Genomic DNA, 24,103 nt, shown 5'->3' with positions numbered 1-24,103 from the left:
ATGAAAAACTACAGGCAAGTTCATACCATGAGCAACCATTATGCAACCATGGCAACCCATAAACTGACTGGCCACCCTTCAATAAAATTGAACTAGTAATGATTAACTAAATATCCATGTGATATTTCTTCCATCATTATAGCAAATCAGTCACATTTGAAGGTCTGTTGTATAGCATTCTTGAAGGACAGGTTCTGGACTCACCACAACCCTATACTGGGTAAGTGGTACAAAGATGAATGGTGGACTTCAGTCAATTAATACCCGTCAATAAACTGAAAGATTAATAGGAAGAAAAAGCAGCCCACTACAGTCTGTGATAATTGAATGCAGAATAATTGAGCAATATTCCTGGCATTGTGCCACAAATTGATTCATTGAGCTAGTTTCATTAAAATGCCAATGCTACAATATTTGCTAGATTCTGACTATAGCGATTTATTAAAGTTACAAAAATGACCAGTGACAACACACACATCAATATTATTGCCTAAAGGTATTTGAGGTATTTAGTGAACAAAAGATGGATGTTCAGGTTGTCTAGGTGACTTTGTTCACAATTCTACTTATAGATGGCCAAACAATAGGCTACATACTGTACATTATATTTTGGAAGTACCACTATTATATGCTTGGTTAAGGATTTATTGGGAAATGCACTAGAATATTTGAGTGAAACTGAAATCAACAAATTCAGTTCATTTTTATTAACATTGAGCGCTTATTTTTAAAACTTCTACTGTGATATATAGTATATTTAAAAACATAGTAGTGGACAATTAAGAATGACATCATTTATTTAGTTTAACTCTGGAAAATAGAATTTACAGAAAAAAAGAAAAAAATGAAATAATGTCTGAAGGCATTAAAATGTATTATTTTTATTATTGTTGGCAGTGTAATATCTATTCAGGTGTCAGGACAGCCACAGTTAGCTTCCTCAAAATCTATTGTCACATAATGTAATTTATGCAGCAAAGTCCAGTATTCAGCAATTAGTCACGAATCTTGCATCATTTTACAGAAAAACAGCTGCCGGGATCCGTACTTAATCAGTAAATCTGTGGATCCGATAAAGAGTTAAGGCTTCGCTACGGCTCAGTGGCTGAGGGTGTCTGTTAAGTGGACTCATTTCCATGCAGGGTGCTGCTGTAAGGACATACAAATCTGAATCTGAACAGGCACCATATGGAGAAGCTAAAAGAGAGCAAAAGTCAGGGGAACATGCATGGCAGCTAATGCAAAATTTCCACTAACCGTTTGGATAACCACCTTTCAGAATTTCCATGGTAAGGCAAACTAAAATGATTTTTAAAATTCTCTTCCAAGGATGTTCACTGTCCTGATTCCTTTATTTTGGGTATCTCTCAGCTTTGCACCGTCTATATTAACACCAAAAGCAATGTTCTCCAACCCCAAACAAAGTAAAGATATGATGTATATTTGTGAATCTTTCATCTAGCTACATTGACAGCTGAGCCTAATCTCAGTAATACTCCAAAATAGAACTTTTTGATCTAGAAGTCTGACACATCAGAGAAATCAGGAGCACATACAGCACTTTGAATGTTCTGACAGACCTTCACTTTGTCAGTCTTTGAACATACTCAGCCTTACGTAGTTTTTATACAGAATTTATGTGGAACTTGCTAGCAAAATTTATTTCCTAAAAAGTATCTTGTCATTAAATGACAACTTAGTTGACAGTGTATTACAGTTCCTAAACATGTTAAATTATTTAGTAGTGATTTTCAACTGATCAGTTTTATACAGGGCACTGGAATGTTGTTCTATAACTGTTGCCCAGGTTACTCCTTTAACTTGATAACTGTTGCAAAACCTTTTCTGAATAGTTTATCATAAAGAGAAAGGATAAAAATCTAATTTACATATTTGTTTAATGTTCCTTGATAATTTTAAGTAAACATGCAATGTAAACCAGAGAACCAGGGGTCAGAGAGAACTAGATTCAAGATATCAAGTTGTTCTTTAAATTATAGCTAAATGTATAGTTTTGATTTCAACCAGGGAAAAGCTTGCAGCAGCCTGTGTTTCTTTTCTAATTCGATTTTGTGTGATGAAAAATAATGGAAGCTCCACTCAAGCCCATGTGACATGTATAAATAGTTACTGCAAAGTATCTGAATGTTTTAAAAACAGCTGCTTAAAGCACATACATCCATAGCAATCAAAAAGCATGCACAATCAATCAGAGAACTCACAACGCAGATGTTCACACTGATATTTCTTACTGTCACATGATTCCTTTGAGGTTCCTTTGTAGCACTGTCCTTCAGCCTTGCATAGACATTAAGCAGTGAATACCGCCAACTGGTTTAGATTGGAAAATGCTAGGTTTTTGCACACGGAGGAGAAAACACTAAAAAACAAATGCATGGAATTTCAGCGTAATGGCATTGTCATTATAATCAAAGGCTTAAGCTCAAATGAAAAGGTTAGACATATTTGTTCATTTTAAGGTCAGCTTTCCCACTCAATTTCATTAGAAGACATTTATTATTATTATTTCCATTTGGGTCTCCTTTTATTTTTTTTATAATGCCATTATACAATCATGTCAATATCGCACAAATGTACAAGGCAGAATCTAATCATAGCCATTATGAATGGGCATTAGGGTGATTACCTTGCTATCTTCCAGCAAGTATGGCAAGCCAATGCAAGTCCTATCGATCTGCCCAGTATTAGGTGCAATGCTCCCCTTTATTTATGTATGAAGCAGAACCAAGGAACAATTCAATGTAGACATTCTAGATGTCTGTGGACAACCAGCAGTGCAGAGCTCAGCCATTTCACAGGCAGACAAATGCAAATTGAATCATCCCATAACTTGAATATGGAAATTTCCACAATATCAGTCAGTTAATTTGGAAGAGAGTAAGACTACTGCCTTGTATTTTCTTTAGTTACTTACTGTATAGTTAAGGTCTGGGTAGGGGTTAAGGTCTATGCAGGAGTTTTCCCCATAGAAATGAATGGAGAGTCCCCACAAAGATATAATTACAAACCTGTGTGTGTGTGTTCCCCTCAGGTTGTTTGGGTTTGCCCATATTGTATTATTATATGTGTGTCCAGCAATGGACGGGCATTCCATTGAGGGTGCACCTCTTCCTTGTGCTCTGGGGGGCCTGGGATAGATGGACGGATGACATTTAAAAACGAGAATTATCAGGTGACTGGAGACGTTGCCATCAATAGCTGTCAGATGACACCATCTATTCAAAGTAATTCTACTGAGACCTGCAGTCTGGTTTGGGAAACCCCTGATCAAAGAAGCCGCTGATCAGTCACAGTCAGCCCAGTGTTGCCACATCAGAGGAGTATCACATCAGACCCTATTCCTGTAATGGCAAAGTCCAATTTATAGCAAGATATTACCTGCATCTGGGGCCAGTGGCAGATCGACAGACATCAAAGCCAGACACAAGCGTCATCTTGAGAAGAAAACTAGAGCACAGATGCGCCCTTTCTTTTTGTCCGCATCTTCCGGAAAACCTAAAGAAGAGCACTGTGTTACCTGTCATTTCTTTACAGGTTACCATGTGGATACTGCAGGATTGCATTGCTGTGAAAGTGTCTTTTATTCAAGGAAGTACTATCAAACAGTGTGTGTATGTGAGACAGCATTAATAGTTGTTTGTTGAAGAATCAGCAAACAAATATTTGCCCGTTATGTGTGTGTGTGGATTAGATTTATGTTACATTGTGAGGACATTGAGTTAGTTTGTTAAATTTCTTCCCTGCTAGATATTTCACAGTCAGTTGTAAGTAGTACTATTGCAAAATGGAAGTGAGTAGAATAACCGAAACTTAGCCACCAAGTGACAGACCACATAAAGTAATAGAACGGGGTTGTGGAGTGAAGGCCTGGCTTGCAATCTCCATTCCAGTTCATCCCTAAAGTGTTCGATTGGGTTTTGCATAAAAGTCACCAACGCTCTGATTCAGTAACTGCAGAGTTCCAAACTTCCTCTGGCATTAACCCCAGAGCTTCATGGGATGAGCTTCCTTGGCTGAGCAGCTGCATGCAAGTGTCACATCAACAAGTGCAATGCCAAGTGTCGGATGGAGTGAGGTAAAGCACGCTGCCACTGGACTCTGGAGCAGTGGAAACATGTTCTGTTTAGTGATGAACCATGCTTCTCTGTTTGGCAGTCTGATTGGCACGTCTGGGTTTAGCAGATGCCAGGAGAACGTTACCTGCCTGACTACATTGTGCTAATTGTTTTCAGGGGTTGGACTATGCCCCTTAGTTCCAGTGAAGGAAACTCTTCCAAGGTCCATAAAGATATGGTTGGGTGAGTTTGGTGTGGAAGAACTTGACTGGCCCGCACAGAGCCCAGACCTCAATCCCATCAAACACCTTAGGGATAAACTAGAACAGAGATTGCAAGCCAGGCTTTCAACATCAGTGTCTGCCCTCAGAAATGCTCTTCTGGACGAATAGGCAAGAATTCCTATAGACACACTCCAGAATCCTGTGGAAAGTCTTCCCAGAAGAGTGGCAACTGTTATAGCTGCAATGGGGGGGGGCAACTCCACATTGATGTCTGTGAATTTAGAATGGGGTGTCATAAATGTTCCTGTAAGTGTAATGGCCAGGTGACCCAATACTTTTGCCTGTATAACATATGTGTATGTGTGTGTGTGTATTGTGTGTATATACATATGTGTGGCTGACTCCACTTCCTCCTATATGCCAGCTTCATGAGGCGGCCTCCTGGCACTGCCAGTTATAGCTTGTATGGTGCTCTGGCGAACACTGACTTTAGCGCCCCCCCCCCCCCCACCCCACCAATAAAAACTGTGTGTCCATCTCCCACCCCCCACCACCCTTTGGCAACAAAAAAGTATCAGTTGGCAAATAACATTCAGAAATATCAAAAGTACTAAGAAAGACAAATGAAAACAAATTGCAGTATATAAATATAACACACACACACAGAGACACACACAGTTTATATATGCAGTATACTGATATACAGGCAGTTCCCTGGTTAATAATGAATGCACACATTACTTTGTGATACTAATGAAAACACTGTACGGCTTCAACAGTACAGTACCATGTGTCTTTTATTATTACTGTATCATCATTATTATTATTATGCACTGTATTATTGTTTCTCTGACGTACAAGTTCGACTTAAAAGCTTGGGGAATGGCTCTCCTTCGTAACCTGTGGACTCCTTGTGTTTCTATGTATGTGTGTGCGTGTGTGTACACACACACATACACTAACACAGAGCTCTGGAAAAAATTAAGAGACCACATGATATTTTTTTTCAAATCTACATTTTTAAATCCTGGTTTAATCCTGATTCTGCTGGCTGAAGGATACATGACAGAGTGCTTCCAGACTCAAAATTTCTAAGACAGCAGTACAAGGTAAAACGGGAAGCATTGGGAATGACCAAAAACCAGCCAGGTGGAGGACAGAAGCGATTTTCTAATGCCAGAGATGACATTAATTTATCCAGCAGTGCCTCATAGACTGGAGGATGACATGGAATGATTTCCAAACAGAATGGGATACATTAAGTGGTGTGATGTGTGCTGCTAGGACAGTCTGTATCCAGCTTGTTGAAGCAGGACTGAAGTTCAACAAAGCAAGGAAGAAGCCCTTCATTAATGAGAAACAGAGAAGAGCCAGGTTGGAGTTTCCAAACTCCTGTTCAGATGGCATTTCTCAATGTATGGGTATGCTTCTGTATACACACACACACATATATATGTGTGTGTGTGTATACAGAAGCATACCCATACATTGAGAAATGCCATCTGAACAGGAGCTAAAACCACAATGGAGTTGTTATCTCAGCAGGGGAGCAGCGACTGGTGAGCTGAGCCAGATGTTGACCTTATCTAATCTCTGGACCTGTCGAGGTGCAGTGGGCAGTGTGGTATTTAAGGGATTCTCAGGGTGAGAGTCTTCCATCACGCCTGGCCTGGCGGCCCTAGTGGGGGTTCCTTGCTCAGACCAGCGTCCCGCAGAGAGGGGAATGGCAGACCACCAGAGCTCACAGGTTTTGGAGATACGCAAAGCTGACCTTTCGCATAGACCGTTGATTGTGGGAGAGAGAGAGACCTCTCAGAGCTTGGTTCGACTTCCTCACCTCATCTACTGGAATATGCAATTTTCCATAAGTCTCTGAATCGAATCACTTTATTGGTCACAGCACTTGACACTTGGTACATTGAAGGTGATTGAAACACTTGTGTGCAAGTCTCACAAAAGCAGCAATGAACAGTGCAATGGGAAGTGTACAAAAATAGTAAATATACAACACAGTAACAATAAATAGTGTGAAACTTGTGAGACAAATAAATACAACATGAATGCACAATGAATGGGAATATTTACTTATTCTGATGATCTGGTGGAAGACACTGCTGCAGTCTGCTCGTCTTGCTTAGCTGGAACATATGATGCCATTTCTTTCACACATTGGTATAATTTCTTATTATTCACACAGACATGATTCCATTTGTTTATATTTCATTGGGTTCAGCCAAACAAAGAACAACTGGGCATGAAATTACAGAAGACAGGACAGTGCACGTTTTTCAGCCTTGAAAATTGCCTTTCATTCTTTAAAAATAAATGAGCTTATTGTCCCATTTGGTGTTTATGTGTGTATGTTTACAGGTACTGTATAAAACCATTTTTTGTTTACCTGACCAATCAAATAAGTCATTTAAATTACATGTGTTGCTGCATATGAAAAAACCTGTTGTATCTCACCTGCAGTTTTCCACCTAGAAAAGGAACATTGTTTGCATTTCTAGATTATGAATCAGACTTCCAGCACTAAAGAAACATCAGTCTTCAAACCCTTTTCTCTGTAGTCTGAACATAATGAGAGGTAATTAGTCTTCTGTTGAAAGGATAATTGTTGTTCTTGCGAAAACGATGACATCTCAGCACTAAAGGTGAAGTATGCACAGTGCGCTCGACCTGGACACTGTGTAAGGGAATGAACATCTTACCGTAATGCAGGGCTGCACCGGAATAAGTTTCAGGCTTGGATTTTAGGGTCTCTGGTGGCTCAGTAACAAGGATGTAGCAAGACCTTTTACTGGAGTAATATTTTGCTAAACATGGAGGGGTGGGTAGTAGTTACATACACATCAGCCCACCCAGTATACCAGATGGCCAGTCCAGCCATGCTGTGGTGACCACACTTCATTCAGATACAAGATTAGTACTCTAGAGATAAAAAAAATACCCCCCCCCCCCTTCATGATGATTCGTACATTTAAAGTGTGATGGAAAGTATAAATATGTGTATGTGGATAATACACATTAAAGTTAATAATTGCAATGCAATTATTTCACAGTCTGTAGGTAATTTGGCTGCAAGAGACCACCTGTTCAAAAGATATCTTTCTATGTGCATGTACAGGTATGTGTAACCCTGTATTGGCAGTTTAGTGGGGTTTTGGATCAGTGTGCTAGATTCATGTGAGTGGTATGTACAGTATAACAGGTAGTCATAATGAGACCAGAGACCAGAATATAAAATACGTGAATTTTAAATAATGTTTGTTAATCTGTAGATATTTCAGTTACAATAAGTATCAGGTAACCAGCAAAGCAAAAGATTAATGATAATTATTATAGGACCCTATTTTAAATGTTTTATTTTGTAGTTAATACTTACTGTTGACTATTTATTAGGCAATAATATTAATTTAACTCTATAGATTTAAATATTCTAGATTATATTATAGCTAAGATTTATTTTAATTTGCATTAAATTAACTTCCATCTTGAAGGAAAACTGAAATTATAGAAAACAGTAACAGACATAGGATGACACTGTAAAACTTAGTTTGATCTAACACGCAAGTATGCCACACCACAAGCTACAACGACAAAAAAAATCCCCTCTACAATTCCATGCGGTACCACAAGCAAAAAATATACCCTTTACAAATCACACAGAAAATTACATTGATCGAACAATATACCAAGTATCACAAGGTTTAGCTATCAGCAGTTATAAAGCAAGATTAACTGAAAATAAGGCTATAGTTTCTGATACTTGACTGTTTCTATTAAGTCCGACTCAGTGTCCATAAACCCCGAAATGTCACGCCCTGCTTGTCCAATCCTCCTGTGTGCTACGCCCCCTCATTAACCTTGTGTGAAATCCCGATTGTTACCAGCTGTTTCGTATTATTTCCATTAAGTCCTCTGTATTTAAGTCCGCGTTCAAAGTACTGTATGTTTCCCCAGTCCTGTCATTGATGTCTCAACCATTTTGTACCTTGTCTCACTGTTTACCCTCAATAAATCCCGTTTCCTGATTCCCCGCTTCCTGCTCACCCACTGGTCACGACATGACAATCATATTGTCATGACAATCAAATCAGACCAAAAAAATATATAGTCAAATATACTAATTTGTATCATATTTTATAATATAATAAATTAGACATGAATATTTATAAATATGCTTATGATTATTAGAACTTTACTATTTATTATTTATAATCATCCATTATTTATTATTTAATTTGGTAATAAGCCTTCACTAGTTACTCTGGGTTACACTCCCCCCCTTACTCTATGCGCGTCCCTGTGCATTATATTAACAGGCCACACTGTTATAGGTGCAGGTAGATAAACAAGGCTAGCATCAGCAAGGGAGTCAGAGAATTACCTCCACATCCTGGTGCTTCTCCTGAACTTCTTCCTGAAGTTCCTTCCTCAATTACATTCCCATCTGAAGTTTCATCTGCTAGGGACTTACTATCTCCTGGCAAATCTCCAGGTACTGTACATTCTCTTCAGTTTCTGGTAGGTTACTGCCCATGTCTCCTTCCAAAACATCAGTAGCTATTGCATGTGCAGCAAAAGAAACAACTGGATCCACTAAATCTTCAACACGTGGATGGTTATCATCAGATAAATCAACTGTCTCTGGAACTTCTGTTATAATCAGGTTCACTGACACAGTATGGACCAACAACAGGTACAGCATCTCCAGAAACATGCTCAATATTATCTAACACAACGTGGTGTCTTACTAACATTAGGTTCTTTTGTGGTCTCATACACTTTCACAAAGGTTCTTCTTGGAAAACAGCAGGATCTCTAAGGACATTCAGCATGTAGTCATCATCCGAAGATTATAGTTCTCCGGGAACCTCCTTATCAGTGTTTTGATGAGTTGGTGGTCGTTTCCTTATTTTGGTTGGGACAGACGCATTATCGGCCAAAAGGAAGAAACCACAAGGTAGCAAAAGATCCCGTTGTAACATTCGCAGGGGGCCTTTCATATTCTCTGGCTTAACCATGTACACAGGAAGATCACCAGCTCTACTCACAACAACATATGCAAGAACTATTAGCTAGCTTGTGTTCTCCCCTCATGAGCATGTTCCTGACCAAAACACAATCTAAAACATACAGGTTGGACTCAGTGACATGCTTGTCAAAGTAATATTTGTTCTTTTCTCCTGTTTTTATGGTTTTCAATTCGTTGGATTGTCTGGAGAAAAAATGGTGAGCGCTACTATCATACCAGTGTCATGCTAACAGTAAAGCATCCTGAGACCATTCATGTGTGGGGGTGCTTCTCAGCCAAGGGAGTGGGCTCACTCACAATTTTGCCTAAGAACACAGCCATGAATAAAGAATGGCACCAAAACAAGCTCCGAGAGCAACTTCTCCCAACCATCCAAGAACAGTTTGGTGACAAATAATGCCTTTTCCAGTATGATGGAGCACTGTGCCATAAGGCAAAAGTGATAACTAAGTGGCTCGGGGAAAGAAAACTTTGACATTTTGAGTCCATGGTCAGGAAACTCCCCAGACCTTAATCCCATTGAAATCTTGTGGCCAATCCTCAAGAGGTGGGTGGGCAAACAAAAACTCACAAATTCTTACAAGCTCAAAGCATTAATTATGCAAGAATGGGCTGCCATCAGTCAGGATTTGGCTCAGAAGTTGAGTGACAGCATGCCAGCGTGAATTGCAGAAGTCTTGAAAAAGAAGGGCCACACTGCAAATATTGACTTTTTGCATAAACTTGTAATTTATAAAATGTAATTGTCAATAAAAGCCTTTGATACTTATGAAATGCTTGTAATTATACTTCAGTATACCATAGAAACATCTGACAAAAGATCTACAAACACTGAAGTAACAAACTTTGTGAAAACAAATACTTGTGTCATTCTCAAAACTTTTAGCCATGACTGTAACTAGTGAAAACCTATTACATATTTAAAGTAAGAATAAATAATGGATGATTGTAAATAACATAACAAATTTATAATAATCATAAATATCAATATGAATATTAATTGAAAGTGCACTATATTATAAAATATTGTAGCACCAACGGGATTTGAACATTTCGGCATGCTCATGAGCCTTGTATATAGCCCTATGTCCTGTAAATAGCCCTTATACGTACTTGTTAGGGTAAATACTTGTGTCGTATTTGTAATCCTGACGTGCTCTAGTGTTGTAGACCTGCAGGCAGCAGTGATGTGGCGAAGCAGACAAGGGGGTGGTGCTGGGGAGAAGACATCTGGGGCAGAAATACTCATCTCCCCCAAGCCCGCCAGCAGAAGACTTAGGAGCAGCACAGTGATGGAGGAGCTGCCATGTCCTCCTGGAGTACCTGAGACATTTGCGGCGCAACTTCAAGCTGCCCATGCTAGCCCACCAGTCCTCTATCGGAGACGACGGTGGTGAACAAGAAAAGCAGGCACCTTGGAGGACCCCGACTGCTCACTGGTCATTGAGTGCTGTCCGTTCACCAGTTGCGACAAGTTCCGGTGCGACCCCAGCTGTAAGCATGACCAGCGGAGGAAACAGACTGAGGCTGCTCTCCTTAGCCATGAGGAAGTGTGCCACGGCTGGGAGGCCCAGCTAGCTCAGGAGCACCGCAAGCTGGACAAGCAACTGGAGCTGTCTGAGAGCACAGAGCAGGAGCAGCAGGAGCTCGAGCAGCTGCACCATGAGCTGGCCAGCTGGGAGCAGGAGTGTGACCGCCAGAGGAGGCTGGCCGAAGCAGTGGAGGCAGCACTGCACAGATGCAAGACAGTGCTGCTCAGCCAGGAGAAGGTGTGTAGCAGACTGGAAACTCAAGTTGGCTACGAAGCACTGCAAGCTGCAGGAGGTGGAGGTCGCACTGCGTGGCTGGGAGGAGGTGTGCTGCACACTGGAGGTCCAGCTGGCCCAGAGGCACGGCAAGCTGGCAGCACAGCAGGAGCAGGGTGAGTGGCCACACAAGTCCCTAGAGCGAGGGCAATGCCTCATGGAGAAGCTGCGAGAGTGGCTGCCTGACTGTGAGCGGCTGGGTGAGGCCTTCCCGAGGCACAGAGCAGGAGGCTCCTCAGGAGACCCAGCCTGGCAATCAACAACCGGTCCCCCCAGAGTCACAGAGGAAGAGCCGGGGCCTGGGAGGGCCTGCACCGCCAGAGCCGGCTGACCGCCCAGCACTCACTAACAGTTCGGCTCTGCCAGTGATCCCTAGCTGCTCGGTATGTCTGTTGTCCCCAGAGAGAGGGGCCTGGCTGTGGGAGTCTCTGGGTGAAGTGTTCCTTGGCCAGGAAAACCCACTGGAAGGTGCAGCAGACCACCCTAGGCCTTGTGGAGTAAGGATCGGCAGCCGTGGGGCAACCGGTGATGCCAGTACCTGTGGCTACCACTGGACCTTGGAACTTCTCTCAGAACTGAAGTGGGAACTGGGGGTGGTGGTCACCAGGACAGCTGACCTTTGAGGGAGGGAGGAAGTAGACTGTGTTGAATATTCCGGCGTGTTTACGAGCTTTGTATATAGCCCTATGTATGTGCTGTAAATAGCCCTTGTATGTATTTCTTAGCATTAATATTTGTGCTCCCAACTGTTGTGTGTACCATTACCTGTGTCATATCTGTAATCCTGATATGCTCTAGTGTTGTATAATTGCCCTACCACGTGTGAGCTTTCCTGTCTACTGTGTAACCTCCCCACATTTGTGTACCCTGTTGCCTCTGTGTATTGTTGCTTATTGCACGGTCCATTTAAGGACTGTATATAAAGAACAACTTTGTGAGAAACTGTCTTCTCTGGCTATCGCTGCCATAATGCCTCAGTCTGCTAAGTGTCATGATAAAAATGAGTAGATACAGTTTGTAAAAAAAATAAGATTTTTGAACAAGCACTTATTAAGGCAGCGGTAAAGTCCCCTCAACAACTAGGGTAATGTGCGCAGTAGTACAGCTGCTGTTACTGACTGCACTGAACTTCCAGTGAAGACATAAAATTGCAGTTTGACTTTGGAGATTCACCAGTGTCAACTGACTGAAAAGATGGGATTTCACAGAAGTTACGGAAAATTCATGAAGTGTTTTCCCAGCATTATCTTGACTTCGGTTGAACTGATAAATTGAAGCACCATAATTACACAATGACACTCCTTTTAAGCAGAGAGCCCGGCCTATACAGTCCGGAAGCACTTACAGGAGCTGCTTGATGCAGGCATTATCAGAGAATCAGAATTGTCCTTCTCCTCACCCATTGTAGTAGTGAGGAAGAAGAATGTTGATGTTCGTCTCAGCAATGACTATAGGAAACTTAATTTGCAGACAATAAAACATGCATATCCCCTGACTAACCTGGAAGAGACTTTCATAGCACGTACAGGTTCAAAATAGTTTTCAGTACTCGATTTAAAGTCAGGTTATTATCAAATTGAAGTAGAGGAGTCAGACAAACACAAAACTGCTTTTGTCTGTCTATCAGGGTTCTGGGAGTTCAATAGGCAGCCTCAAGGTTTCACAAATGCTCCTAACACTTTTCAGAGGTTAATGGAAAAGTGTATGAGTGAAATTAACCTGAAGGAAGTCCTTGTTTTCCTGGGTGCCCTCATAGTATTCTCTGATAGCTTGGAAGAACATGAGCGTTGTCTTTTACATGTACTATACCATCTCAAAGAGTATGAGTTGAAGCTATCATTGGAGAAATGCAAATTCTTCCAGACCTCTGTGAGGTACCTGGGACAAATGAGAGTTATCGCTTTTGCTAGTTGAGGTCTTTCACGGAGGGAGGCATCCGGCAGACAAGCAAGAGTTTTTAGCCCTTAAGTGGGCTATCACAGAGAAATTCAATGATAATTTATATGGTAGTCATTTTACGGTTGTTACTGATAGTAACCCTTTAACATACATACTCATGTCAGCCAAATTAGATGCAACAAGTTATAGGTGGCAGTCTGCTCTTTCAACTTTCTTTCAAGTTACAGTATAGAGCAGAAAGATGAAATCTTGATGTAGATGATGTTTCCAGATGCCTTCATGATGGTGGGATGACCCGGTTTCCTAGAAAGAACAAGAGTGAGTATGGCAGTTTTTGGCTCATCACTTACCTGAGGGTGACCAGCTAAAATTTTTTTTCAGCTGATGTCACCAAAGCCATCTTTGAAAAATATCTGGTACAACATGTGACTGGTGGGAATACACGTGATTTTCCTCACTCTCTATGAATATGGAGGCCATTCCAGAATATTTTGATGAGAGGAATCCCTCTGGGGCAATTCCTGTGATTCAGTTTCTGTCTAATGAAGATGTCAAAGACAAGCAGAGATGTGACTCCACTATCCAGGAAATTATCCTCTTGTTGGAATCAGGTGAAACATCCCCACCATCTCTGAGAGCAGAGTTTCCAGAACTTCCATTGCTACTACATGAGTGGAAAAACATTTAAGGAGGAATTCTCTATTGAAAATGTCAAGAGGCTGGACTGACCCAGTACCAATTGTTTCTTCCAGGAACATTGTGAGATATGGTTATGACAAGCTTACATGATGATATGGGTCATCTTGGCATTGAGTGCACACTTGATTTTGTGAGGTTTTGGTTTTATTGGCCCAGGATGGCTACTGCAATTGAAAGAAAGATCCAAACATGCCCTCATTGTGTTATTTACAAGACATTGCCTGAGCAAGCAGCCCCTTTAGTCAACATAAAAGCTACCAGACACCTAGAATTGCAGCTCATGGATTTGCTTTAGCTAGATCCAGATTCAATTAATACTAAAGACATTCTTGTGATAACAGATTTTTTCACTAAATAAGCTGTGGCTATTCCAACTCCTAACCAGAAAGCTTGGGAACATTTTGTAATCCATTATGGATCAAAACTACTCCCTATTACCCGAGAGGAAAGCCAGTCAAATGATTTAATCATACTCTTCTCAGTATGCTGGGTACTCTCAGTAGTAAGGGCAAAATGCATTGGCGTGACTTTGTAAAGCCCTTAGTGTATGTGTATACCTGCACAAGGCAAAATTCCACCGCATTTACCCCATATGAACTTATGTTCGGAAGGCAGCCACTACTTCCTATTGATCTTGCATTTGATCTTCCTTTGAGTAAAGTGTCGCAAAAGTCACATTCTAAGTATGTGCAAAATATACTTATGTGCACTTGCTGGACTTTCTTGGGCGCCTTGGAGACTTAACCTAAGTTGCCTAAGTTATCATATAATCACTGTTACTATATAATCACCGGTTTTTCGGTAGTATACGGACGTTTACTTACCCTTCATAAGGACGTTTACTTATAAGCAGATTAGTAGTACACCAAAAATATTAATGATAGGTGTATTCTGACACCCAAGTTAGTAATTTGTATGAATTCGATGTTTCCTTATATTTAGTAAACTCGTAAGACTTTAAACTGCAAAAAGTACCACCACACCAACGACCATCTTTTTACCTTGTTTATCCACAATATCTGCTTTTTTAAAAGATGTTGTGGCTGTTGAGCTGTCCCTTTCTTCACCACCACTTCAGTGCTTATGGCTACCATGATATACCAAAACAGTACCACATGGCGTGCTCCGCTAACATAATTTAATAAACATAAGGATACATTGAATTTATACGGATTACTTACTTATGGGCGTCAAAATCAATTCTGAATCAAATCGAATGGAATTGGAAATCGAATTGATTTGCAACCTTGTGTATTGGAATTGAATCGAAGCGGGAAATCAGTGGCAATACCCAATATATCCAGAGCCAATTAAGGTTTTATCTGTTATGAATCTCATTTTCACAAATGAATGTCATTTTCACAGCAATTATACGAATGCTATCGCTTGATTAGACACATGCTCCATTCCTTTTCTAATGAGACCAATATCTTCTGCAGCGAATATTCTCTCTTTCTTCAGGACATCTGTTAACTGCTGTTAGGAAAGATGAAGATCTTGTGAGGTTGACCACCAAGGCTGTGGCTTCATTATTATCATTATTATTAAATGCCATAGAAGAAGAATAAGCTGCATATCTTCCTCTCCTTTCCTCTCCTCTGTCCCAGACAAAAGGACATTATCAGAAATACTGCATTACTGTATTGACCCTTCTCAATCACCCTCTTGCAGTGCAGAGAAGGTTCTTTCTTTTTATAAAATCTCTAAATTGCTTTTCGTACCGTCCTCCATTAGTATAAAAAAGCATCTTCCTGACAGCACGTGTCCTTCAGTCCCCTTAGCTGTATCCTGATCCGGCGCCTCCTGTATCTCATTAACGATCCCTTTTATGTTCCCTGGAAACGCTCCATATCTGTCCCTCTATCACTCTCAGCGGGCAGCAGCCAGACCACACGGCTCAGTTCCTGCTTTTACTCCACCACATTCTTTTGACTTCTCTTTTTTTCTAATGCGGCTTCAGTGGAATTGCAGTTGAACCAAATAAATCAATTAACCTAAAATTATCGGAAATTGAACTTAAGTATAATGACTTGAGAGGAGTACAAATGGTGGTGAGGCGAGAGTGTGATTGGCTATCTGAATGCTCAGCTCGAAGGAGTACAGACAATCCTGTGAGTGCACGCGTGTGTTTGTGTGTGTGTGTGACTCTACATTTATCTCTATGGGATAAACCCTAATCCAAACAATGACACCTTTAACCCCTACCTATCTCTAACCTTAACCATAAGTAACCAAACAAAATAAACACTTAAAGCATTTTAAGTTTTTTTATCGTATATATTTTACCATACTATGATGACATTCGGTCCCCAATGTGGTAAATACAAACCCACACACTCTCTCACACTCACACACCTGCACACATATATGTACAGGTTTATGCATTTTATCCCTATATAAGTAAAATATATAATGAATCCACTACAACAAAGGTTTGTTTTAGGAGGTTTTGCAATAAAACCTGGCACATACTGTAGGACTGGCCATTTAGTTACTTCTCATTACATAGTGTGCCTGACTGTTTACTGTCCGTATGACAATAAACTCTCTTGAGTTTCTTCTCATAGTGGCAGTACTGTGTACTTCTCATTGGGGTCGGCGGTCCCGCCGGCGGGATCTGACAGAAATTTCGCAAAACCGTTTAAATAACTCCGCGAGTTTTTGTCATATACACATTTTAAAAATACTCTCAGAAACCTTGGACGGTCTGCTTTTCAAATATATATAGGTAGAAACTAAATATATTTTTACAGCTCTCATCACCCATCCTCCACCCATCCCTGTCCCTCAACCTCCACCTCCCCGATTTTCAACCCTCCGGTCTCCCCATGCCTTATTCCTTTCCTTCTATCTGTTTAATTTTTACCCGGGCAGTCGCTCTGTAGGCTGCGTGGGAGCCATTGTGGGCCCCTGGCAGAGGCTCTTGGCAGTGGGTAGAGGGAGATGTAGATACTGGGCAGCGAGCCTAATGCAGTGTGACAACTATCAGGGCTGCCTGGCCCACCGTGACCGAAAGGTAGAGGCAGCTCAAAACGAACATGCACACACTCTGACACACATACTGTACACACACACACTGACACACACACACACACACTGACACACATGCACACACACTTAAATGTGCATGTGCAGTCCTGCATGTACACAAAAGAACATTCATCCACACACACACGCACACACACACACACTAGTAATATCTGTACTTTGATGTTTATGAGTGTCTTGTTTTGTGTTGGATGTTTTATGTTACTGACTGGATAAGAATCCCCATGTGCTGATGTGCAGAAGGCAAATAAAGAATCTTGAATATACATTCTCTTTTTTACTTCATGTTTCTTGCTGGTGTGTTGTTTACTTAGTTTTCTGACATATCTAATTAACTCCTGTTTCAGGTCTTAATCCACACAGAATGAATTACATTCAATATAACGTTTGCACACTCCATTGTCTACACTTTGCCACCTCTTTAAATAGTCGCCTTGCTTCTAAAGAATGTGAGGCACTTATGGATTAAACTGTTTACGTGGTAGTTTTCTTGGCATGGTTTCCATTACCCATCCACTGAGCCTGGAAGTGGGTGACCCCTGAGACAGACTGTTAATGGCAGAATGGGTGAGATTACACTTTTCTCCTGCCTGAACACAAGATTAAAATAGGAAATGTGAACAACTAGCCAGCCACCCCCCCCCCCCCCACCATCTCACCCTTCTTCTGGATTTTTCCCTGGGAGAGGTTGCTAATTATTATGGTTGATTGTGCCAGTTCCTAGAGTCAGCAGAAGAAATCAGTCCATGGCTGAAACAAGGAGAAACAAACAGTTCCAAAAGACAGCAGACAAAACAAAAATCATCACCGACAACAAGGTGATGGCAAGTCGAAAAGCAAACAGAGGATATGCTTGTCAAAGACTTTTACCCTCGTTATCGCTCATTCTGTCCAATCACTGCTCTGCCCTGGCCCCTCACACCTCCCATTATTTCAATTCTGCCTGTGAGATGAAAGTGGGAGGGGGGGGGGCGGGGGGAAGATGTGGAGAGAGCGAGAGAAAGGGGGTGGGGAAACGGGAGCACAAGCAGGCACCGCACACGGGAGGGATGTAGACTGACAAAAAGCAGCCGAGCAGGAAGAGGGGGCCACTGTGACGGGACTGGAGAAGAGGCAAAGTCGGCTCTCAGTGACTGTGACTGTGCGATGCCGGCTGGCTCCGACTCAGCCAATAAGGGATGTGGAAGAAACATCATCCACCAGTTTGGATGGACAAACAGAAGGAGAACTGGCCAGGACTTTTTCTGGAGTGAGAGACAGACGGGATCAGAGGCCGGGGAAAGTACCTGAAGTTGACCTGGAGGTGAGATGATTATTAGCATGAGAACAAGCTTCTATTATGCACTCAGAATTCGGGACGGTGTTCATCAACCAACCTGTCTCCAAAAGATCATACTCTGCAACCATAGCTGGGAACAAACATGTAAGCATTTAGTAGTTGTGTCAAGTTAACAGGATAAAACCCTGTTGTTTTTTTTATTTTGATTTAAGATGAGCCTGTCCTGTCAAGATCGGTGTTACAAGTTCAAGAACTTCACATTGTAGCGAAGAAGACCTCTCCTGTACTTTGCATGGTAAGATTTTTTTTCGTTACTGGAGCTCCAGATCAATCCACAAGTTCACATCACAGCAGCTCTGGCTAACAGCAAGAGGTACAGAAGAGCAGATTAAGTCTTTCTGTATTATTTGATTTTTTTGAAGATAAACGATTAATTCTCTTGCACTCAGAATTACTAGATTTCAGAATTAGCAGAAAGAACTCAAACTGTACAGTTTTCAAACTCTTTGAATTTAATCCTAAACCTAACCCTAACGCTAACACCCATACTCATGATTTCTCCTAAAAAATACTTTTCAGTTTACTTTTACAGATATAATTCTTAATGTGTAGGTCCTTTACTTTTGTCTGTTTTAATGCTTGTGTTTTAATTTCTGAATGTGGGGGGTAGTGTGTGGCTCAGCAGATTAGGCCTCTATTTTTGATTGGAAGTTCACCTGTTTGAATCCAGTCGTCGGTAGAACAATCACATGTCCACTGAGCCCTTGAGTAAAGCCCTTAACTCCGCAAAATGCTTCCAAGCTTCTTAGGCCTGCACTCAGACCCCAAGCTTCAGTCTCAATTTGTGTCAAAGGACAGCAAGATGGGGAGAAGCTTTCCAATATACTTGCAGAAATAATATGTAAAGCATCTTTCTGTTAGTAATATTAATGTTGGTTCTGGAATAATCCTTTCACATTGTCTATATGCTTTTTTATGTTTAAGACCTGTGTGCTTCACCCATGGATAGCAGCCTACTGCCAGCACCATGATCTGCACTCATGGCATGCTGCTAAGCTCACTCCTGCTCCAGCTAGCAGTGGGTGGCTGCCCTACGGGTTGCCTCTGTGCCTCGGACATCCTCAATTGTGTCTCCCAAGGCCTGGAGCAACTTCCCTCACAAATGTCTGGGTCTACAGCAACTCTGGACCTCAGCCACAACCGGCTGGTGCGAATCGAGGAAGGCAGCCTTGAGGGGCTGGCTCGGCTGAACACGTTGCGCCTAGCCCACAATCGACTGTCTGGACTACTTCCTGGAACCTTCCAGAACAGCAGTCGTGGCCTGCGCCACCTGGACCTCTCCTCCAACTTGCTGCGCGTGGTGGAACATCACTATTTTCAGAACCTACAGGCTCTTGAAGAGTTGCTGCTGTTCAACAACCGCATTGTCCGGGTGGAGAGCAGGGCCTTGGTTGGCCTCAAGCACTTGCACAAGGTCTACCTGAGCCACAACCGCCTCACTGACTTCCCCTTCTTCTCGATCAAGGGGCACAGCCACCCTTTCCTCCATACACTGGATCTTTCCTCTAACCGGCTGCCCAAGCTGCCCCTGGAAGACATCATGGCACTCCCGATTTCCATGCAAAGTGGCCTGTTCCTCCATAACAACACTCTGACCTGTGACTGCAACATGTACGGGCTGTTTCGCCGCTGGGAGAGGCGAGGATTCGGCTGTGTGACAGACTTCCAGGAGCAGCACACCTGCCTGGTGTACGGAGAGATCCGAGCTTCTGTACGCTTCTTCCGACATTCCCGCTTCTTCGAGAACTGTACTCTGCCAGCACAGAGTCTGCCAGAGGATCTAGAGACCAGTCTGCTGGCCTTTGCAGGGGACTTGGTGCTTTTGGACTGCCGGACCTCCATGAAAGGGAAACACATGTCCTACTTGTGGGTTTCCCCAAGCCAGGAGTACATAGCTCCTCCGGGCAACAACCGGTCCCTGGGTATGTTTCCCAATGGCAGCCTGTGGATCCTGGCTGCCAAGACCGAGGATTCGGGGGTGTACCTGTGCATGGTCGTGGATCGGTTGCAGATGCGCAATGAGACGCTGGAGGTAAATCTGACGGTGATTTTGAGGAGGAGTCAAGCTGAGCCCTTCAACACGGGCTTCACAACCCTACTGGGCTGCGCGGTCAGCCTAGTGCTGGTGTTGATATACCTGTACCTGACACCCTGTCGCTGCTGGTGCTGCATGCACCCCCTGCCACCTGCCCAGCTCAGCCCTGTCTGCAAACACACCGCACAGTCAGCCGCACACAACACACCTCCAGGGGGAGTTGAGAGAGCCAGTCGCAAGCCTGCCAGCAATAAGCACGTGGTCTTCTTGGAGCCCACCAAGGAGGCACAGAATGGGCAACACCGGACGTCCGTGGCACCTCAGCCTAACTCCATTGCTTCTGTCTTCTCAAGCAGTGTGCCCAAACCATAGTACAGGACATCCCCTATCTGTGCAGAAAGCAGAATCTATCCCAGGCATTGCAGCAGGAGTTTGGATACTTCCATTGGAGGAAAATCATCCACTGTGCATGGTGACAGCTAAGATGTTGGAACCCAAATCATATTATGTAAATAGGACATAATATGATTTATGATCATATATGATTAACTTGTCAGAATTTGAAGGAAAATCACAACTAGGTTAATGAAATTTTGCTTAGGGTCCCCAAAAATGTTGGGCCAATCCTGGATGTAAACAAACAAAAAAGATGAAAAGGAAACCACCATATATCATATATTAGTTTGAGGTCTGGTACATTAATTACAGGAATTAATATAATACCAATGAGCATACAAAAGACAAAAAACTGAAGCTGTGCAGCTGTGGACTCGGGAAAACTGAGATTCATCCTCTGTCAGGTCTGATTGGAGGCAGGAATTGTTCTGTAATCATCTAGTGTTCTCCCAGATAAGAGAATGCATTACTGTCTAGAAAGGCCTGTAAATGTCAAGAAGCAAAAAAACCATTGCTAATGAGTATGAAAGTCTTTGCCCTTTTGAAAATCTATCGTGATGTCATAAACCAGGAAACAGAGGAGGAGACTGCAAAAGTTTGATGTAGACGATGATGTTTGACACTGAGGTTCAGTTATGTGTTTTCAGCTTTGTTATCTTCCTATGTACAGTAGGCTACAGACTCCCATCACAACAAAATGGATTGGATACAGAAAAATTACCTTATACATGCACTAAAATAGTTCCTTATTTACTCCGGCCATGCATACTGTAATACTCATTTATTGTAATCTCTTAATAAAGTATTCTGCTGTGATACAGTCTTGTAAAAGTTTGCGTTGTTATTGTTAGAATGCAACAGTATCCTTGACGATAAAATGCATCCAGTTTGTGTCTCAGTGAGCCTGTGTGCACACGTATCACTGTGAACATGAGATAAAGTGAGGATTTAGCAGGTTAGGGGTGTGATTAACGTCTTTAGAAAGACTACATTTGTCATCTGTGTACAGGCCTGGTATGTTAAAAAGCACATGGTTAAAAAGAACGGATTCTTTGTTACCCTTCCACTGTCTCTTTTACATTTTTTTCCAGCAAGTGGAGGCCGTTAATAGTATTCCTCAATCGTTAGGTCTGAGTCCCAGGTTTCCCTGAGGTAGAGAAATTGGGGGGGGGGGGGGGGGGGGTGTTCTCATTTGATATACCAGAATCTCAGCAGTCTGAGCCCCATACATCCTCGTATTATTACATCATAACTACACTAATGTGTCATGTCTCGCGAATGACACAAGCCCACGCAAACATACAGCATAATAATATAGCAAAGTACAACTGCACCAGCCAAAAATGATTACAGCCAATACGCTAACAAAATGCAAACCTAACCAGGTCCTACATCTAAGAGGGGATTGCAAATGTGAGAAAACCCATTGAATGTTGCATAAATCTATCTATCTATCTATCTATCTATCTACGGTATTTAATAATAATAATAATACATTTTATTTGTAGGTGTCCTTCAAGACACTCAAGGACACCTTACAAACACATTAATCAAGTCACAATATGGAATAAATAAAAGTAAATATTTGTTAATATCTACTAATATATCTACTGTATATATCCCTCTGCCCACTAAGGTGGCAGGGAGTTCCACCCAGTGCTTCTCAGTCACAGATGGGGAATCCCTGGGGGATCATAATGTCATCATACAGGAAGACAGAGTCGCCCTGGTTACAGTCTGCAGGGTCTGCAAATGTTACTGCTAATTAAAACCGAGAAGCTCTAAGGAGGGATGGCTCAGACTGACAGGCTAGGAGGCGATGAGCACAGCCAGTGGATAGAACACCCACAGACTCCGCATGGAAAGGACTGTGTTTATTGTGCTGCCTGTGCCGTCTTAAACACACTGCATGCACGCATGCATAAACCTAATACACACACACACAAGTTGGTCTTCCTATCTAAATGGGGACCGTCCATTCATTTCTATGGGAAAAACCATAATCCCAGTCATGACACCCTCAACCCCTACCCACCCCTAACTTTAACCATAAGTAACCAACCCAAATTTGGCCACTTTTGGCATTTTTACTTTTTTGATTGCATTCACAGATTTTTATACAACTGAGGTTATACAAAAGGGGACCTCAAAAGATGTCCCCAAAAGTAGGGAAATTTAAGGTTTTACTACACTTTGGGGACAATTTGGTCCTCAAATGTGATCTATGCAAACCCACACACACACACTTCCCTAGGTAATTCTCTTCCTGTCAATTACACTCAGTTGAGAATAAGATTTCACATGATGCTCTCACTTTGGGTTTCATAGACTCCAATGCACGCTGCCTCACATACAGTATCAGTTTCTACCTCACACGAATGTCAGGATTCACCCACATATGAACTAATATGGAGCAATTACTGCATCACCAGCTGCATATGCTGGGGGGCTGGGGGTGGACCAGCCCCCCCTGCCGTGACATCTGCTATGCTGTATGCTGACTGACATCACAGAATGACAGTCTCACCATTCAGTCCTCAAGGAAATTGAGACAGGTTAGACTGCAGCTGGCCTGTTAAACGTGAACCGCTGCCACAAAACCAAATGTCTCGAAATGTTCCAGAATTGGGCACTGGTATCACAGTAAACATCTTAGGTCATTTCAAGGATCACTCACACCAGTGGAGAGCATATCATGTCTAATTCAGGTGCTCTGTTAGAGTAAAGACAATGAAACTGCACAACAATGATCTGTAAACTATAAATTGTTAAATTTTGAAAGTAGAGGGAAAGGAGAGCAAAAATGTATCTGTATCTCCCATTTAGTGGTGTAGTCCTCTTGCATCTCAGTTATTTAATATTAACTCCAACCAAAGATTCTGAAGATATGATTTTCTAACAAAGATTCTGGCACAGAAAATTCTCCCTCTGAAACGTTTTAGTCATCTCCTGCAAATTCGGGAGTTCCTAGGGGCTGTTGTAGGAACCACCAACTGTGGCCTGCTGATTGGCCCTTTCTGGGGCAAGTATTTTTAGTCCCAGTCCCAGAATTACTTCCTCAGATGCCTAAAGAAGGTCCAGATGATGTCAGCGGCATTCACTGACTTCTACAAATGCTTGATGGAATCCATTCTTACTAGAAGTATTACATCATGGAATGGAAAACGCTTGACTGAGGACCACAGAGGACTGCGGTGGCTGGTGGAGGGAACATGTCTGTACATTATTGCCTCAGGAAAGGCAGATAATATCTCCAACAACTCCAGTCCTCCTTAGGCAGATGGTATAGAAACATCAGCACTCGAATCACAATATTCAGAAGAATTTCGACTCTCAAGTCAGAAGGTTGCCGGTTCAAATCCTGTCTTTGGCAGGATAGAATAATTACATCTTTGTTATGCCCTTGAGCTGGGCTCTCAGAGTTGGCATCATGGGGAGAACATTCACAGGTCATCCCCCCCTCCCAAATGAGTCATTGGGCCATTTTATTTTTATTTTATTTTTCTTCTTTTATTTTATCTTTAAATAAAGGCATTCATCCTAA

General features: G+C 42.1%; 1 protein-coding gene across 1 annotated transcript; it reads left to right on the top strand.

The window, feature by feature from the left end:
- The first annotated feature begins 17,861 nt into the window (after positions 1-17,861).
- Positions 17,862-20,651, top strand: LOC111855817 (amphoterin-induced protein 3-like). The gene is made up of 3 exons (XM_023835222.2): positions 17,862-18,092; positions 18,281-18,363; positions 19,053-20,651. Exon 3 carries the CDS (start codon positions 19,096-19,098, stop codon positions 20,533-20,535), a length of 1,440 nt encoding a protein of 479 aa, XP_023690990.2. The 5' UTR covers positions 17,862-18,092; positions 18,281-18,363; positions 19,053-19,095; the 3' UTR covers positions 20,536-20,651.
- The last annotated feature ends 3,452 nt before the right edge of the window (positions 20,652-24,103 follow it).

The sequence above is a fragment of the Paramormyrops kingsleyae genome, chromosome 6, assembly GCF_048594095.1.
Source record: "Paramormyrops kingsleyae isolate MSU_618 chromosome 6, PKINGS_0.4, whole genome shotgun sequence".
Lineage (NCBI taxonomy): Eukaryota > Metazoa > Chordata > Actinopteri > Osteoglossiformes > Mormyridae > Paramormyrops > Paramormyrops kingsleyae.
Note: the sequence above shows the minus strand (reverse complement) of the source record. Positions and strands in the feature narration are given on the sequence as shown.

Bases quoted from the DNA above. Each gene is read 5' to 3' on its own strand.
- LOC111855817 (XM_023835222.2), top strand. From the start codon at position 19,096: ATGATCTGCACTCATGGCATGCTGCTAAGCTCACTCCTGCTCCAGCTA.